This window comes from Varanus komodoensis, unplaced genomic scaffold (genome assembly GCF_004798865.1).
Source record: "Varanus komodoensis strain SLA01 unplaced genomic scaffold, ASM479886v1 scaffold29_1, whole genome shotgun sequence".
In the NCBI taxonomy this organism is placed as follows: domain Eukaryota; kingdom Metazoa; phylum Chordata; class Lepidosauria; order Squamata; family Varanidae; genus Varanus; species Varanus komodoensis.
Window position 1 is genome coordinate 3209568 of NW_025335759.1, and position 19125 is coordinate 3228692.

Here is a 19125-nt window from a genome sequence, read left to right on the forward strand (position 1 = left end):
TCAGCTTGCTCCAGCAGCAAGCCAGGATGGAAACAGCTCGGAAGCAAAGCCATCCTGGATCAAAACTGCCATCCCCATCAGAAGAGGAGTTACTGTTGAAAAAGAAATCTTGAACATCGGGGGGCATACAATCCATCCAGTCACCCTCCCTCTTTCCTATCTGTCAAGACATCCACTGAAAGAACAGAAAGTGCTGTTATATGCAGCAGAAGCTGGGACTTCTCCCAGCAGGCTTAAGAACTATTGCACTCCTTCAATAAGAGCCTTGCTCTCTTTCCCTACTGTACTTTTTTTAAGGATGGGGTCTGGGAGGTGGGGAGCACTTCCTGCTTTATTTATGAGAGCAATTTATTCATAGCTGTCCTCTAAATGGGACCAAGACATGAAGGCACTTAACTCTGGTTTGCACTTAGTTGTAACTTTGGCCTGTGGGCTTCCCACCCGAAGTCTAACATCAGGATATTACTCTGCAAAGTATGTGACACAGGAAAGAGGAACTTCTTTAGGGGAGGACACTGAGGCTCCGAAAATTTGCAGAAGGTAATAAACCAGTGATGGGGAAATAAGGATTGACTGGTGGATCACAGAATAAGTTGTATGAATTCACAAAGGGGATTCCAACTTTGCATTGTCTGACAGCAATAGAGACGTTTTCTGTTGGGAATGCAGAGAAGACCAAAGAGCAGATTTGAATGACATGAGAGGGCAGTTCTAGCACTGAAAACAAACTCATGTGCTCAGAGGCACCCTTGTTCATTTTAAGACTGTAGCCCTCTCTGCCTTCCCAAGTCACTATTCTACATTAAACACTGTTCGCTGCATTGCAGGGTTCTGATGAGAAATAAAGTTGAACCCACAAGCCTGAAGTCAGCCTGGCCTTGTGATAAATATTCAGGACTGGGCCAGGTCAATGGCTGGAAAGGGAACCATCCATGAAGCCAAATCTGTGCTACTCTGAACAGCAGTGAATCAAGTCAGACTAAAAAATAAATACCGGTTTGACAGCTATAGAGAACAGCTAGACCAAATTATTCTCCCCTCCCATGATCCCTTAAAAAATGAAACTGGCAAAGCACAATTGAAATGAGCCTGATTCTATTGTGTGAGTAAGGTCAGCCTCACAATGAAAAGCCTGCATTGTTTTGTTAGATCGGTATCCTACTCTTTACCTCAATTGCAAAGGTGATTTGCAATGTACCCAAGATCACACTGCTCCATTAAACACTTTAAACACACCAAAAGCATGAAAGAAATTGCTTCATGATGAAAGATATTGTACAGAGAAGGGAATAAGTTGATCTACAAAAGGTTATGATACTGAACTATCACACTCATGTGACTTTACATAAATATGACAAGAACAGCACCGCAGCCCGAATCCAAATGATTCCCCGGTTGCATTGGCCATTTCATGTGTTCATTGCAGCACAATCCTGTACACACGTGCCCAGAATTAAGTCCCACGGAATTCAGTCAGACAGGCTCCCAGATAACTGTGGGAAGGACCTGCGCAAGAGGGGAGACACAAGTCTAAATAGCTGAGAAAAGGGAAGGGCATTTGCAACCTCACCCGTTCTGTATTGCGGCACGAGGGTCTTTACTGCTTCTTACACAGATCATCATCAAGGCAAACAAGAAGTAGAAGACAGCCAGTGCAAAACACATCCGGTAGACTGATTTGTGACCCAGGAAGGACTTGCAGTTGACTTTGCCTTGGGCACCTAGGAAAGTACCACCTCCTTCGCAGAACCCAGGAAGCTACGGAAGAAAAGCAGCAGGGATGAGTGGCCTTAATCTGGAGAGGGCAACTTGTGGCCTCCGAATGTTATGGCCTACAGCTCCTATGACCCCCATCATTGCCTATGCTGGGTAGGAGTGATGGGAATTGCGTCCCCCTGAGGTGTTTCGACCTATGCGTTGCCCAACCCGGTCTTTCTTACAAAGATAAGAAACACGTTTGCCCTGCCAGGAAGCAAGGGACCTAACAGATGCCTGCAGGCCACCCAGAGACAGTGAAGAGGCAGTGAAGAATGTGCAGTATCGACATCTTGTGCTCTTTCGCCTAGGCCTGCCACAAGGCTCAACAAGAGCTCTACTGTGCAACAGAAGGGATGGGAAGGCTGATGGGGTAGGGAGATATCTCACGGCTATGCAGTACTGTTTGGAGCTTTAAAAGGCATACGGTTGCCAAATCTCCCTAACTGGCCCAATAACTTGTTTAAACAGGAGCTTTTTCCTCCTGGCAGAGCCAAGAGGGTAGCGAGGTGGGGCAAGAAAGATTTAAGGACACGCTGCGAGTCTCCAGCAGCCACTTCATCCCAGGGAGCCTGGTGATGCCGCTACTGGAAAGTCAGCGCTTGGGGGAAGCAGAGAGCCATGCCGTGCAGGGCTTACCTTGTGGAGCTCAGCCTCAACTCCAGGAATGATCATGATGATGGACACCAGCGTCCCCAGAAAGAGGAACAAGGTGAAGCTGAGGCGTGTGATGGTAGAGTTCTTTGTAGAGGGGCAGCAACCACACAAGAGGCAAGGGGCTGAGCCACAAAGACATGATACCTGGCAATGAATGGATGAATGGATGAATGAATGAGTGGCAAAAAGCCATCAGAAGAGAGGGTGCAGATCATCACGCCCATCCTATCCCGTCTGGTTTCCCAAAATGGCCATGTCATTCCCCCAACAACCACCCATGATCTGCTGGGTTGCTGCCTTTTCCACAGGATCATACGCACACCATCTTCACTAAGGTTTAGTTACCGGCAGCAAGATCTTAACCTAAATTATGCTTGTGTTTTTCCTCCACCGTGCTTTTGCCTTTGGTTCAGCCCCTCAGTGGAATGCAGGATTCCGAGAGCTCCTCTGAATGAGTGTCGGCCCATGAGCTGGAAGAGGTTGAACACCCCTGTTAAAGTGCAGAGAGACTAGAAGGGGGAGCCCAGCCATTGCTGACAGAGGTTTCTTTCCTGTCCTGCCAACGCCCAGAAGAACACATGGCTTTCTCTCTTCTCTCCCCGCTTTTACATATCCAGAGCAACAGTATGATCTGAGAGCATAAAAAACTGTGGAACCCACCTCCTGAGGCTTAGGACTACAGCTCCTATCATTCTACCAAAACGGCCAGTGGTCAGGATGATGGAAGTTCTAGCCCAGAATATCTAGAGGTCACCAAGTTGGGGAAAACTGGTCTCAATAGCAAACCATTTGTGCCAGGTCCCGTCCACACGCTTTTTGTGAAGTTCCATGTGATTGGATGCTGCCAATTTAATAACACCATTCTAGTCATGGTTACTTGCATGGTAGAGTATTAGGCTGCAGTTTATAACAGGGTAAGCAGCTTTATGCTCTCCATGACTACAATACCCATCATCCCTAGCCAGCAATGGTCAGGAATCATGGTTGGTGTTGTCCAGATCATCTGGGGGCTACCCAGTGGCTTCCCCTGCTTAAAAACACTCGGACATCTCCTCCCAAGTGAACCTCCTTCCCCATCCAGGCATTCTGCATACTAACAGTTGCTTTCCCCGTGCGGAGCCTTATATAGCCCAGAGTGATACAACACGTGCACACAAGGTATTCGTTGGCTTCAAGAAGAGGGGGCAGTGGTTATGCTGACTCTCGTAGGTGTTGGAGGACAAGCTCCACCACACAGGCATCACCACCAGCAGAGACTGATGGACAGACTCTGGTGGACTTTCCAGGGAAGCCACAACTGCCTTGCTGGCATGCTGCTTGGGGATTTTCTGTTTCTGAGTTCCCAGGTCCAGCAGTCGTTGGATACAGTAGCCTTTCCACCAGCAAAGCAGAGAGAATCTAGGACTGCTTTGGAATATGGTTAAATAGTAACTCCAGAAAGATAAGCCACACAAAATGTCGGTAGCTGAACTGGGCTTCGCAACCAAGGCAAAGTTGTTACAATCCTCAGGAGGTTGTTTCTCCTTAAAAATCTATAGCCCCTTTTCACTTTCGCAAGCATTTTGAAAGATACGATCAAAACACATGCAATGAAAGTGGCCAAATAAGGACATAAGGAGGAGGGTGTAGAAACTATCAAGCGCAAACAGACTGGTCTGGTCTGTGTATGATAAGTGAGGGGAAAGGTCGCAGCTTATGCAAAGGGCTTTTGCCATGATTCCCAAAAGTTATTTTTAACATCAAATTTCTCTTCATGCAACACCCGTGAACATTACTGATTCCCAGCAGAGAAGTCAGACCAGCACTTTTAAATACTTTCAGAGTGCGGAGTGCTTGTCGAGACAGAAAGACGTCCTATAATGCCAGCATGGGAATTGGGGGACCCTCTTTCTGTCTAGACATGCATGAAATTGCACTGGTAACCATGCAAAGCATTTCACAGGTCCGGCTTCTGTACGGTTTTACAAGGCTGTACTCAATCAAGTCGCCAAACGCATGCTGGCACGGTTGAATCCTCTGCCACCATTATTGTGAACTCTTCCCCCAGGGCAAATGTCTGAAAGGCAAATACACTTTCTGCCTAGCCCTCTCCCTGGTATGTTCCTCACGCCTCAGCCACTCACCCCACTACCGAAACATTCATTCTTCAGAGTTGCCCTGAAATTTGCAGATCCCAGGTTCCAACTTGAAGCGGTCGAATTCAGGTAAGGCCTTCCGCTCCACCCGGCTGCGCACACAAATGCAACCCCATCCTCTGTGGGCTGGGAATAGCTGGACCCATTGAATTCGGCCAGCACAGACCGGTGAGAATTTCGTTTGGCATGAGATAATGAGTTGCCAAAATTTGCAGAGTCCCTCGTACACTCTCCTCCTTACTATTCTTTGCCTACGTGAAAGCAATGACCAGGGGAGGACTGCTCCTGTATTTCCGTGTGTATTACAGGAAAACCTGGCCATTTAAAAGAGGAATGAATATACTCTCCATGGAGCTCGATGCTCACTGTGCATTTTCCCATTTAACGCTGGGCATCCTTGAGGGCTATTACAGATATGCTATTATTACAGGAACAACCCTTAGAAAGCCTTGTGTTCATACACAGCAATTTCAACTCACAATGCTTTCCAGATCCAAACACATACGGCTCATCTATCATGGTTTGCTGCAGCAAGCCAGTTTCATCCCCACATCTGGAGAAGCCTAACCAAAGTTAAGTTTAACCACAGCATGCTAAATTATACTTCAGCTAAAACAAAAGCAGAAGCTTCTGATCTCCTAGGAGCCATGCTGGAGAAAAGAATGCATGAGTATATGAGAATTTGCCTATACAGACTGACAATTTTTATGTAAACCATCTTGAGATTTTACAATAATTAACGGTATAAGAGATTTTAAATCAATGAATCCAATCCTAATCCTGGTTTTAGGATACCAAAGACTCCCAAACTTAAACACACTGCGTATTTGATAAGTCTGTTTTTTCATCTTTTCTTCTGCAGTTTGTGTCATATACTTTATCATTGCAATTGTCAAAATGCTATGCTGAGAGGTTTATTAAGGATTAAGTTTCTATTTCTATCATTTGCCACCAGAGGATCCTTGAGGATGACACACTCATATATGCATACACAGACATAAGAACTAAGGTTATTGAAGAAATCTGCAACAGATTCAAGTAAGTTTAGCTTTCTCTAAATCAGACCTGCAGTGCAGTGAACAAGCTTCACCTTATTCTACAGACTAGTGAACTTGTGGGGTAGAAGTTGCACTGATTGTTACTTGGGCTAATGTGCATTTGCACAAATGTGCTAATCCACAAGTGGAATAAGAATCTGCTTTTAAAAAATGACTCCCCTTGAGGAGACAACAGGACAAACGATACTTGACCATCTACAAAACATGAACAGAACAAAGTCAACAAAATCCATACATCCCTAATGAGAAGTTATGAAAAAATAGTGTTCACAAGCTTATGTTTGGCAATAAGCTTTGCTTAGCTCTTGAAAGCTTTCTTCCAGTTTTGACAATGTCCCAACATCAAGTTACTCCATCTGGAAATGTCCCTTCCCTTCCCTGGACCATTCTAGGGTTTCTCATCTATAACAAATGACTCATGTAGTTGCACTAGTCTCTCTCTCTTCTGTTAGTTCCTTCCATAAAAACTTACATGAATGTTACAATGCAGAAATCAATGTGACTCAATCTGAAAAATGTACAATGGTCACACCCTCATTTTTTCAACCTCTTTCTGTGTCACAACACAGTTGCTCATTACAGAAACTTTACAAACTTTACTGTCACTTTTTCTACAACTTTGAGACCTGAGGCAGCACCTAGGAGGGTAAAGGACCCTTTACATTTCCAGGTCTGAGGCCGGAAACAGAGCTTGTACCTTAGAGCTCAACCAAACCCTGGCAGTCCATGTGGCAAAAAACAGTGGGAGCTGTCTCTTTGCGGTCAGTAGCACAACCTCGGAGAAGAGGTACAGGAATTGTTCCAGGGACAGGAAAGGAAGAGGACACCGAGGCCAAAAGAGGTCATATTCTACAGCTTCTTTCCCTCCCGCTCTCAAGTGCTCCAGCCTGAAATCAGTTATCCAGTGCAAATGCAGAGTAACAGGGAATCTTCTCTATGCTTAAATACTTCGCAAACTTTCATAAAACCTGAATGTAGAAACCTCATGTGCACCGAGATCACAACCCACTGGAGCACACCCTAAGGCTGTGATACTTACACAGGAGAAAATTCTACAGAACCCAGAAGAACTTACTTTTGGGTAGATACCCAGGGTCGGACTTCACAATTGCAGTCCTATGTATCAGCCTTCCCAGAATGCATCTTCCATATGTTTCTACATTTAGGCTTTATAAAAGTTTGCCACATATTTAAGTTGACCTACAAACATGCTTCAATAGGAGTGGTCAACAGGTCAACTTGTATTTTAATATGTGTGGAAGCAATTCCACAAGAACCAGTACATACTACTCCTCCTGGTAGTGCTATCATTCTTACTACTAACACCACCAAGATTCTCCTGTCAGAGTTCATGGGGCCTTACAGAGTTAATAAGCAACAAACAGACCTCTGCTCCCAAAATCTAGAATCAACAGGTGACAGCTCACCTCTTTATAACTTTGTGTATATCCAAGAATGCCTACATTTCAGAGTTTCAAGCTGCAACTCTCACTGGTACTGATAACATCTTTCTGTACATTTTGGATCTTAATAAGCTCTGCTTCCCAGCAACAGATGGGGGGATCTATTTGTTATGACTTTGGAACATTTCTCTCTCCATTACATTATTCCAAAATATAAATACACAGCTCTAATCAGAACTCAGTTCACTAACTTCAACATATATAACCAGACATACACAGTATTATTAGATTAAAAAAGAAAAAGGCAGGATATTAAAGAACTCAAAGGTGGCTTACAACATTCTCTCCCCCTGCTCTCAATCTTATCCCCACAACAACCCTGAGAGGCAGGTTGGGCTGAGACTGTGATTGGCCCAAAGTCACCTGGTTTGTTCCATGGCTGAGCAGCGACTAGAACCCAGATTGCTTGAGTCCCAGTACCACAGTCTTCACTGCTACACCACACTGGTGTTATATCACACATCTTTCTCCAACCCATCTTTGCTTTCTAGCACTTTGGTATCACAAAACAAGGAGCAGCGTATGCACTAGAAATACTGGATTACAGAAATGCTGAAAGGCTCTTGTTAGACTGAAGGGGCACCCCCAGTTTTGCAAAGGATTTAATGAGCAAAACAGAAAGCATCCATCTCCCAGGTGTACATTTAAATTCCATGGGACTTCAACTATTTTATTACAGATGCCATCCCCTCCCCACAAAGGGGGGATATTTTTAACAGCTGCATGAAAGTGCGGAATTTTTGAGGGTGGTAGCAGATACTACTCACACAGAAGTAGAAAAAGCATGTTCCTTTACTAAACATCCTTCTGCACCAGGAGTAGGGAGAGTCTGTGGTCCTCTGGTTATTATTGTACCACAAGGCCCATCATCCCTAACCATTGGCCATACTAGCTGGGGCTGAGGGAAGCTGGGCCCAAGAGCACACAGGGGACCATAGCGACTGGTCCCCACAGGATCTCCACTTACTACACTGGGACCTTGTGCTGGGTCACAGGCTGATTTAAGGTAGGTTGCCAGCAGGGCACGACCCCCATGCAAACATCAGGAAGAAGTGCGGAAATGCACTTCTGCTGGGGAAATGCAAGGCTGTGTTGTACTAAAGGGTCTGCAAGTGCTCCAACTGTTCATAACCAGGATAGCCTCGGGTTGGAAACCGTTGAAGACGATTGTAAAATCCTGGCCACGAAAGAGGAACCTTCTGCAGACACCTGTTTGCCCAAGCAGCCCGAGTGGTTTTAAAGGGGCCGCAGCGGGAGTGCAAGTCCCCCACCCCGCAGGTGGAGCCACCAGTGGCTCGTGGCCCCCAGTCCATCTCGCTGGCTCCCACTGGGGAGCAGGGGCCCGCGGACGACCCCCGAGGAAGACCAGCGCAGCTCTTCTCCCTCCCCCCAGGCAGCCACGGCCTTGAACGTGGAAGAGCCGAGCAGGGCTGCCATGGACGGGCCTTCCGGAGGACTTTCACTCCGAGGGTCTCCACAAGCCTGGAAGCGACGGGGCGGCCCCCAGCAGCCACCTCCGAGCCAACAAGGAAGCAAGCCAGTCGGCGACTTCAGCGGGGCGCGGTCCCTTTCCCAAAATAGCACGCACGCACACTGCCACTCGGGGTGCGGGCACGCAGGTTCGACCTGCTCGGATCGCCCGTCGGGCACAGAGCGATTACAGGACAGGACCTTCTTTGGAACCTGGCCACGGAAGTACTTAACCCTGTCCGCGAATGGCGGGGGGGTGGGGGGGGGACAAAGGCAGCTTGAAAGTTTGAATCACTGACCACCGACCCCGGGCACGCTGCCGCCAAGGGAAGCCCCACGGGGCGCGGTGGAACTTACTTCCCGGGAAGCGTGTTGCGGGGCGGCCACCTCGACGCAGGCCCCCCGCCCCAAGCCTTTCTTCCCTCTTCCTCTCCCCGCACCCCGCGGCTCAGCCCAAGAAGCTCCTCGGCGCACCGCCGCAGCTCGTCAGAGCCAAACCCGGAGCGACGGAGCCCCCCTCGGAGGCCGCCCCCGCCCCGCGGGACCGGGACGAGCCCCGGCACCGCTCCCCTCGCCCACCCTCGCAAGCGCGGACCGCGGCAGGCGACCATAGAGCCACTCACACAGCTCAGCAGCGAGCAGACCCCCAGGCACGCTCCCATGACGCCGGGCACGGAGACCCCCGCCTCGCCTCGCCGGCTGCAGCTCCGTGCGGCGCGGTTCTCGGGAAGAGCGCAAACTTGGCTCAACTCGCGGCCCGCGCTACCTGCCGGAGCCGCTCGGGCGGCCTTTCAGCGCGTCGGCTCTTTCCGCCCACGCTCGGCCGCGGCCGCGCCCCCGCCCCGCAGGGGAGGGCCCGGCCGGCTGCAAGCAAGCGCACCTGGCGGCCGGGCGGAGGAATGGAGGCCCCGGCCTCGCGCGGAGGGGGCGCTCGATCGGGAGGGGCGGTCGCCCCCCAGCAGCGCGCGGCGGTGGCGCGCCTCTCGCCTGGCTTGCGGCCTCTCCGCGCCGAAGCAAAGGCTTTGCTCCGGGGCACGTGCCGCGCGGGATGCCGCTGCGCGAAATCCAGGAGTCCCGAGCCTGGGGCATCTGGAGAGCAGCAGCAGATGCGAACAATAGAAGCAAAACCCGCGTGTACCCCCGCGGAGTCGCGATAATTTCAGTGGTTGTAAAATGCAGCAACACACACACACGTTCCTGTTGTTGTTTTGATAAGCACTGTTTGGCAAACAAGTGTTTTGTTTATTGCTTGAACAATAAACCGGAGAGACTCAGTGGCTAATGGTGTGGGGTGGGGGTTGGCTCTGGGCCAGTCCCCACCCTCAGCCTTCCTCACCGGTTTGTTGCGAGAATAAAAGTAATGCACATGCCATGAGACCATCAAACTCAGCACCACTGTTCTCAGGAGGCAGTGCTGGGCCTGTCCAGAGACCTGTTCTCAGATGACCCCTGTTCTTTTCAGGGCTAGCCCCTGATGGAAAGAAATCTGAGCTTAGAATTGATTGATGTGCATGTGTTTGCAGCTGAGGAAAGTCGGAGCAACATTTCTACATCAACTTTCCCTAAAGTGGTGCCTTGCAGATGTCTTACATACATCTCCCAGGTAATAATCCCTTGACATATATGTGCACACGTGTACACACATGCATGGACACAAGCAATGCACAAACTTCCAGGCAAACTGGACACACTTTGTTACTTACCAGAAGCCTGGGATCTCTAACCAGAACCAGGTGCAGAATATTCACCTAGAATTCAAGAATTTTGAGCACGAGTTTGCTTTGAGGACCAGACCTGAATGGAGCTCATCTTCCCACCACAGAAGCATCTTTCCCTGGTTACCCAAAGTGTTCTTCATTTAGGCTGTTTCTGCTATTGTTAAATCACTGGGATTCTAAAATGCTTGCTGATCTGCTGCCAAAGACCTATCATTAAATCCAAGTCTCCCTTCTGTCTGCTGCTGACACCAACACTTTATCTGGGCATTGCATCCTCCCTCTGAAAGCAAATGCACACTGAGAAATGTACCGGGTATAGGAAAGTCACCATTTCATAAAGCAGCTTACAATATACTGTTGTTCACTAGATATCAGACTGAAAACAATCTCTAGTTCTTTTGCTCAACTAATAAAGATGGGCAGAGATGGAGGAACAGGCTGAGGGTAACATTCGGTTAGATGCATGCCTTTGGAATTGGGCTCCTTTTACACCCGGGTTATTTCCACCAGCCTCACAATCACATTAAAAAGACATTAGTGGATGCTGCTTTTTCATCCGCAGCAGAACATTGAAAAATGTGTTAAGGAAGATGGCTCATTGGATTGCCACAGATTGTTACACACCTGCTGGGAAAGAAGACATCTGCAGTGCTACTGAAAAGTAACAAGACCAAAAATGGCCAATTTTGGCTGATCTCACACACACACACACACACACACACACACACGTATAAGTATAAAATATACATATTCTACCAACTTCTCTGGGTGTTTGCAGATGATACCTTTATCCAACATGGAGATGTTTTGGATGCCAGGTTCAGTTTTCCCTCTGACTGGAGGCATCTGATGGCAGCATGTGCTTTTTAATGCATCAGTTGAATGATTTGCTTGTCATGGCTGTTTCAGGAGTTTTTCTATTTTTATTAATTTTATTGTGAATTAAAAAATAAAAACAAAAACCATGATAAGCAGGAGCAAAGAGGAAAATAATTTTCCTACATAAAATTTAAATAGATCCAATATATGTACCCATATATATTTATAAAAATAGACTGTTATCAATTTTAAAAAGCAGTATGTAATTGTCAACAAATGCAGAGCATATATCCATGTCTTTATCTATGAATAAAGACATATTTATCCATGGGAGACATCTAAATATCACGCATTCAAATGTTAAAAGTGTCATTAAATTCTCAATTTATTGTGTTATGGAATTTATCCTTCTAACAGCAGTATTTTGGTTGTCAAAAGGAAACAGAAAATTCATTTACACTGACTTTGTGTTAAGTTCCAAGAAACAGCTGGAGAGCTGAGAAGAACATGTACTCTGGTTTATGCGGTTGTGCTATCTTAATCAAAGTTGGTTTTAGCTATCCTAAATTTTGCATATTTGAATCCTGCCGTGAATCAACTTTCTTCTGGAGAAAGGTGCTGGGAAATAGGGGAGTTATAAGATTTTTTTCTGTTTAAAAGTGCATCAGACCGCACCCTAGGAAATTCAATAAATTATCACCATCACCTTGTAATAGCTCTGCCTTAAATGCAACATTTCATGGTGAGTATATATTCTTCCATTTGTAACATCTCATTATTTTCTACCACTTCTGTCTTTTTTTCTTAGTGGAAAAAAAGACCTTTGTTGAGGCATTATCAGAATAGTTGTACGACATCTTTGGGCTGATAGTGCCTGGGAAACATCAGTTCAAAGCACTGTTTCCTCCCACTGTATATGCAGGCCTGTTCTTCCATGCATCCGCCATGCATCAGTATGGCAAGTTGCACAAGCTATAGCTTCTCACCTGTCTTTAAGGACAACCCCGCATGGAGTGCATTGTAGTAATCTAAATTAGTGTAGTTACTAAAACCAGGCTATTTTATTTATCGAGTTTGTATGCTACCCCATAGGCAGAGGCCCTCTGGGCAGCTCACAGCACAAAAATACAGATAAAAATAAATAGCAGTAATTACTGAAACCATAGAACATAAAAGAATAAAAATACAATATAAATATAACCAAGTAAATGCTACCAAGAAATACAATGCAAGTAAATAACCAAGAAATACAATATAACCAATAAAACAAGAACCAAGAAACAATAAAACAATCAGCCAGCAGTAAACCAAGAGTCAAATCTAAAAGCAGATACTAAATAAAACAAGTCTTAACTTGGCACCAAAAGCAAGATGAAGAGGGTGCCAGTCGCGCCCTCTTAGAAGGGAATTCCAAAGGTGGGGTGTGAAGGCCCTTTTTTTGCAAGCTCCCTCCCCTCCCCTCATTTAAGGGGGCTGTGAAGGAGGGCCTCCATGGATGACCTGAGTGGTCTAAAAAGGAGCCCAAGTGGAGGAAAAGCAAGTCTTGCACAGAGAACACAAGCAGAGCTCAGCCAGAGCAAAGCAGAAGCCTAGTTCAATATTCTGTCCCCAGAGAGGTGACCAGAAGCCCTGAAGAAGGACATGAACACAAGAGCACACCTGCTGTAGCCGCTGCATGGAGCCTGCAGTAGTGAAGGTAATGTGTAGCCATCGCGACTATCATTACCCTGTTGCAACCCTTCCTCGGAGATGGTGGACCCCCAGTCCCCCCAGGAGCTGGGCCAGGAGGTGAGGAAAGGATGCAGTCTCACTCTGGGGACTGAGAACACTTGGCCCAACCTGGGTCCTTGCAGATGCTGTTATACTACAACTCCCACCAGCCCCTTCCTGCATGGACAATGGTTAAGGACGTTGGGACTTGGAATCTGGAGGCTGAACCAGGTTTGGAGAGGGCAGACAAACTGTGCCATGACATTTCTGTTAGACTGCTGGCCCGGCGTGACGTCTTAAGGATGTAGACAGAACCAGAGGAAGCTGGTGTCCATAGAACTTATACACTGCAACTTTTATTCTGAATTTTATAGGATTTATGGATGGTTCGTAACCCCCTAAATGGATCGGCCACCATAGATAGCTCCAGTGAAGCTCAGAATGAAAGCTGCAATGGGTAAGGTGCCTTCTGACGTAGGAGTCACCAGCCTCCCCTGGACACAGCCGAAACGGACCTGATATAACCAGATGCTATGGAAGAAGCGTTCTGAGGATGAAAGAGCAAGAGAAATCAGGAGGAGATGTTATTACAAATGGAAGGTACCAAGAGATGAGAAGGACATGCACAGCAGAAGGAATAGAAATGCCCTGGGGGTGCCAATCTACCCCTCTCCATCTCCTGCATGGCATGTTTTCCTCCACCACCTGCTATTATGCCCACGAAGGAGGTTTTGCCAAAGCTCACACACATGCGCATGCACACACGCACACCCCCCAAGTAGCCAGGCTGCTGAGCAAATTCTGCTTAGCTGCTGGGACTATATTTAGATCCCTGCAAAAGGGGTTAGCGAGTTGCCTGGAGCCAACAGAACATTGAAGGAAGATGATAGTATAACAGCAGTCAGAGATAAAAAATAACCAAGAGCTTTAAGTAAATCCTTTGGACTGAGCTGGGCACTGGTGGTGGCGGCAGGGGGTGTGGGAGGGTGGGGCGCCCGGCGACAGCAGGCTCGGATTACAGCTTGGGCTGCAAGTACCAACCGGCACCCCCTCGCAGCTACTGGAAGGCAAGCAGAAGGCCCATGCACTTTCATGGCTGGTTTGCGGCGAAGAGATTCCCCCTTTCTATTGCACCACAGACTGCATGTCCACGGTCTGAAGAGCACGTCTGGCCACTCCCCACAGAAGCCTCTGCCGGTGGTGCCATCAGGGCAGGACTCTGGGGCAGGGGACCAGGATTCCTCTTGCAAAGCATACAGCAGGGCTGACCACCACATTTTGAAGCAAATGTGAAGGAGTGGTGTAAGCGCATTACAAACAGACCAGCATTGCAAATATTGCTGTTCCCTTCCGCACCTGATGCAAACTCCAAGTCTGGGGACTGGGAGGTGATGGGCCATTGCTCTGCAATTAAAACTGGCTTGGGCTCACTGTGGGGAGCAGCAACCAAGCAATGCTTCCCCCCTGGACCTCTTTGGCTTTGGGGGGTTGACTTCCTACAACCTACGATGGGGAACAACTGGATGGCCCAACTAATGGCTACGCTGTCCCCATCAGCAAGTCTGTGACTGTGCAAAGCAGCCAAGGACAGGATGGCATGCCAATTCCATACAGAGAAGCACATGGCAGAACCAGAGGACCCTTATTTCAAAGCTGGTAAAGGAACAGCATCCTCCACCAAACCTGAGGACAATGAGCTAGTTTAGAGGGGTTCAGGTCAGGCTGCCTAACACACACAGAGTCCTGTCCTCCAGCATTCTCCACCCACCCCGGCATTTGCAGCCCAAGCCACTCGTTCTGTCTAGTGGTACAGCTGGCCCACACTCCCCTGCAGAAGCTCGTGTGTCCTTTTCTTCCTCTGCTTTCCACCACCTCCACTCCACTCCTTGCTGACACTTATCCAATCCTGAACCCCACCCTGACCTTTGTCTCTCTCCTCAACCTTCACGTGGGCTTTTGACTTCTTTGAAAGGCAAGCAAACAAACAAAACACAGGGCGTTCAGCATGTTTATCTAGTTTAACACTGATCTTTGAGCAAGTGAGCTAATTTTTAGAAAAATATTTTAAAACATGAAACAGTGTTCCAAATTGAGGGGGATGGTTCACACATGCCAAGCAGCAAAGATGGGGTCAGGAGCCACTTTCATCAGGCACCTGTCTCTGAAGGCCCTCCTCCTGACCACCTGGCCCTTCTGCTGCTGCTTTTCCATCGCCATCTGTTCATCTTCTCTCTCCTTGGGGTCCAAAGGAAGAACACCAGGAAGCAAATGGAAGGAGCACTCTCCTGCCCTTCCCTCTAGGTGAAAATCGGACTTGGAGTGGCCTTTCCCAGGGGGCAGTCCTCTTGTTGAAGGGCTGCAAAAGGACTCGCTTCTACCTGAAACCAACCTCTCTGTTCAAAGGGCTATCCTGTCCAGTTCAACTTTATGAACTATCAGAACCATTTCCAGTGAACAGTTTGCACTCGGACAGGGGACTGAACAGTTGGACAGATGGGTCACCTGGTCGCAGCCTTCCCCATTCAAATGAGATGTCTGGAATTCCTTTTTAAATGATATTTTTTTTAAATGTGCATCTTGACATATAAATTTGCACATTGAAAGAGCAGACATATCGCTGCCCTCTTTTGTCCTCATTTTGGGGAGTGCTGCATTTCCTTTTTTCTTGTTCTTTCTTTGATGATCAAAAGCAGCCACCCTAACAGGTATTAGAACAAAAGGACAAGGAGAGTGGATGGGACGAAGTGGCAACGATGGATGGGAAGAACTTCCAATGAAGGCAGCTTGCCTGTGGCTCCCTAGCCTCAACCCTGAAGCTGGCCCGGCCATGAGAATCAATCAGCCCAAGACATGCTCTGCTGGAAACAAGAGGAATTGGCTGGTATTAGGAAGGCTGTGCTACTGATCAAAGGTGGTGTTTGACCAGCATTCAAACGACACACATCTGTGTGCAGCAAAGATCTCAGGGCTCCAACTTTCCAGAAAGCAACATTCTAGGATCGGAAGCTTCTTCCTCATTCCAGATGTTCAAGGGCAAGTTGGGTTTAACTGGTAGTAAGGAAAGTTTGCTTTGTACTTAATTACAAGTATTCTATTCCTTATTATTTCCTCTCAGATTCCAGGACCAAGGCCTAAGCTTTGAGTGACCTTCATGGGTTTTTCATGTTAACAAACCATGGTTTGTTAGTGCAGCCAGCTTCAGACAACATGATAGCCTGCAGTTCGACAACAAACTTCATTCATTGACAACCTACGCTCAAACCCGAGTGTGAATTATTGTGTTGCTGGAATCCATTCTCTCCATTTCTCAGCTTAATCCATCTAACAGGACTGGTGAGAAGATAAAAAAGAAGAAGAAAGAAAGCATGCATGCCACTCTGTTCTTGGAGGAAGGATAAGTTTAAAATGTAATGAATAAATTACCATCAAATTGTAGGCTAGGAGCAAGATTAAATTCCATTGGGTATAGTGGGAATTAGGATATATCCAAGGGTTTCTCAAATGTATTCAGTTTATCAAATAATGCATGTCTTAACTCCTACCACTGGCAGTTCTATTTATAGACAGCATAAACTAATAAATAAAAGCAACATTGATGTGTTGAATCATCCAGTGTTTTAGAGGGGGCCAACAGGCTAGTTAGCACATAGTGGCAGCCTAAGGGTGAAACACCAGCATACCACCCCATCCACTTTTAATTAATAACCTATGACTATTGTAAGTTGCCAATCATGACATGCAAACCTGGAGCACTGGGTTGTTTAGGGGTTAAACAACCCAGCAGTTAACCCAACAACAAACTCTGAATTAGCCATTGGCAGCAGTGGCTGGTGGCTCAGTGGGGTAGTGTATCCACGCTGGGTGTCAGCCTAAACTTTAAAGGAGAAATCCATGCTGTTGGATCCATTTTGGGGGCAGAGTGCAGCCCCATTGATTGCTCCTTTAAAGTTCAGACTGGAATCGGAATGGATACACTCACTGCCCCACTAACATCGATTGTAGTGGCTTGTGTGGGAAAGATGTCCTCCTTTTCTTTTTCAATAAAGTGCATTGCACTTCTGCAGACCTGAGGTTCACCCAAGGATGCCGAGACCTCCTGTTTCCCAGCAGCCCTTTGTTGGTGCCAATCTTGTTGGCACTCGGCTGGGCATAATGACCGCCTAAGGGAGATCCCTGGGAATTCCCCCAGGTTGGCCTTCCCCGACCCGGTGCCCTCCAAAGGTGCTGGTCTGGGGTCTCCACCATTCCAGATGGGAGCTGCAGTCCAGCACATCTGGGGAAATGCTCGTTTCCGCTTCGGTTCGCCCTAGAGCAGTCTGGAGGGGAAGGCGGGGGGGGAGGCATGCCCGGCCAACGTTGCCTGGCTTCTCTGTGAAAGTCGCAGACAAGAAAAGCCCCGAATGAACAGCATGACCTGTTGCGCGGAGATCGTGGCAACGGGAAGGGCAGGGCGCGGTGGAGGAGAAGCAGGGCGAGCGGGTGCGCAGCAAGCAGCCCCGCCAGGAAAGCTCATCCAAGCCCGGGCAGCTCAGAGCAGCCATGTGCAAAAAGGCAGGTACCAAGTCCTGCGCCAGCCAGGTGGCCCGGCAGGCAGAAGACACGGGGGCCGAAGCGGGATTGCTGCGGGGCTGGCGTGCGCGGCAGAAGCCTGCTCTCCGATTCCCGCATCGTGCGGAGGAGAAAGGAAGCGGCCCCGTGCTGGGCCGTGTTACCAGGGAGAAAGCTGCCGTGCGTGCCGGGCTCCCCCGTGTTCCAAGTGGTTGGTAGATCCGACAGGCGTATCAGGCAGACGGCTGAAGGTCTGCTGATATCCACAGCATCCCGAGATCGGTTCAGCCAAGGAGAGGGAGAGGCTTCAGGGGAGGGGGCCATGGCGACGGAGACCATCTGCGCCCCGTGAAGACCAGTCTCTTACTTTCCTCCTCCCCATCTTCTTGGAGACCCACCTCCTTGGGGACCAGCCTGCTCCCTTCGCCATCGCTCAGCTGGTAAGTGTGTCAGCTTGTGGTCCCTGCCCTTGATATGGAGGGTCCGGATTTTTGTGTGGAGAAAGATGGGAGGGAGGGGAAAGGCGGAGGGAAGGAGACGTTACAGGTGGCTCTGCTGGGCGCCTCTGTCGGGGATGCTTCGGTGGGCTGAGAGCAGATCGGAAGCCAAGAATTCCTGATCCATCCAGGTGATGGTGGAAGCTCTCTGGAGATTAAAGAACAAAAGAGAGAGAGGGAGAGGAGTGAATAGATGCACTTGGTTGCCATAGAAAAGCATGGGTATGCCATGCAAGGCATCCAAACTTTCCAAAAAGCAGCATTTTGCTCACTTGCAGATTCCATCTGCATGGCCATGTGTGTGCATTACTAGAGCTTATACCTGGATTACAAAGTCAACCTCTCTCCAGACAGAGGGATTAAAATTCCAGCTGGGGTGACAAAGATGGTGGTGAGACAAGGAGCCCAGCTGAACCTCTACCAGGATGACCAAGAGCAGGTTTTCCTCTCTCTCTCTCTCCCCCCCCCCCCCCCCCAGTTGCCTCCTTCATTGGTATGAAATTGTATGGCTGCATCACAAGTGTGGACCATGAGATCAGTGTGGCAGGTTTGGGCTTGCATGTCTGGCAGACAAGCACTGGCTCTTTCCTGTACGTATTTGGAGCAGGCAGCTGTCCTCCTGGGCCCTCTGGTTGCCCTAAGCCTAGAAATTGGCTTCAGAATGGTGTGGGAAGAAGGTGTTTCTTTGAAAGAGCAGGTTGGAAAGTTGAGTTGAATGCAGAGAGATGGTTGTCAAGTCAGAGCCAAACGTGGGCTTGGGGTCGTGTGATTCCAGTCCAAATTCTTCATCTTTTTTCTTGCTTTAGTTTGTATAAATAGGAAACTGCCTAGAAAAACATGTTCTCATTTTAATCTCATCTCTCTCATCACACACACAGACACACACACACTCATCACAGCACAGTTGTCCAATCTCATTTAGGCTCACATGATCCGGCAGGAAGATCCACTCTGTGGAATGTACTGGAACCCTACATTTCAGAACCCCTTCCACCTATGCCCTGCTTGTGCCCAAAATTTAAGAAGCCAGAGGGATTTCTGGTGAGTTTATCCTTCACACCTCATAAGAAACATAAGGAAAAAGAAAAACCCTTTTACTGCCAAAGTTCTTCTCCAGATTCCAGGTGAACCTTTGCCCCTGTCAGTGTTTGGTCCAGAATTGTTATCCTGACAAATCTAGGAATGGGTGAGAAATGTCCTGAACCTGCAGAGAATCTGGGACACAGTTATATGGCAATATGCACGCTTTTGTGAAGTTTGCAATGCAGTTCACAAATTAAAAAGGGGAAAGTGTG

The 19125-nt window shown here is 48.0% G+C and overlaps 1 protein-coding gene across 2 annotated transcripts in view; it reads right to left on the reverse strand.

Annotated features, from left to right (window-relative positions):
- SERINC2 (serine incorporator 2) overlaps nt 1-9323 on the reverse strand; it is a 32601-nt gene extending 23278 nt beyond the window's left edge. The window contains exons 1-3 of one of the 2 annotated variants that reach the window (XM_044434867.1): nt 9162-9322; nt 2395-2556; nt 1571-1758 (exon numbers count right to left, since the gene is read on the reverse strand). In XM_044434867.1, coding sequence (XP_044290802.1) covers nt 1571-1758; nt 2395-2556; nt 9162-9200 — 389 coding nt within the window. In that variant the 5' untranslated portion in view covers nt 9201-9322. Of the gene's footprint in view, nt 1-1570; nt 1759-2394; nt 2557-9161 lie in introns of both variants that reach the window. The other variant, XM_044434868.1, reaches the window with a different exon arrangement.
- Between the last annotated feature and the right edge of the window lie 9802 nt (nt 9324-19125).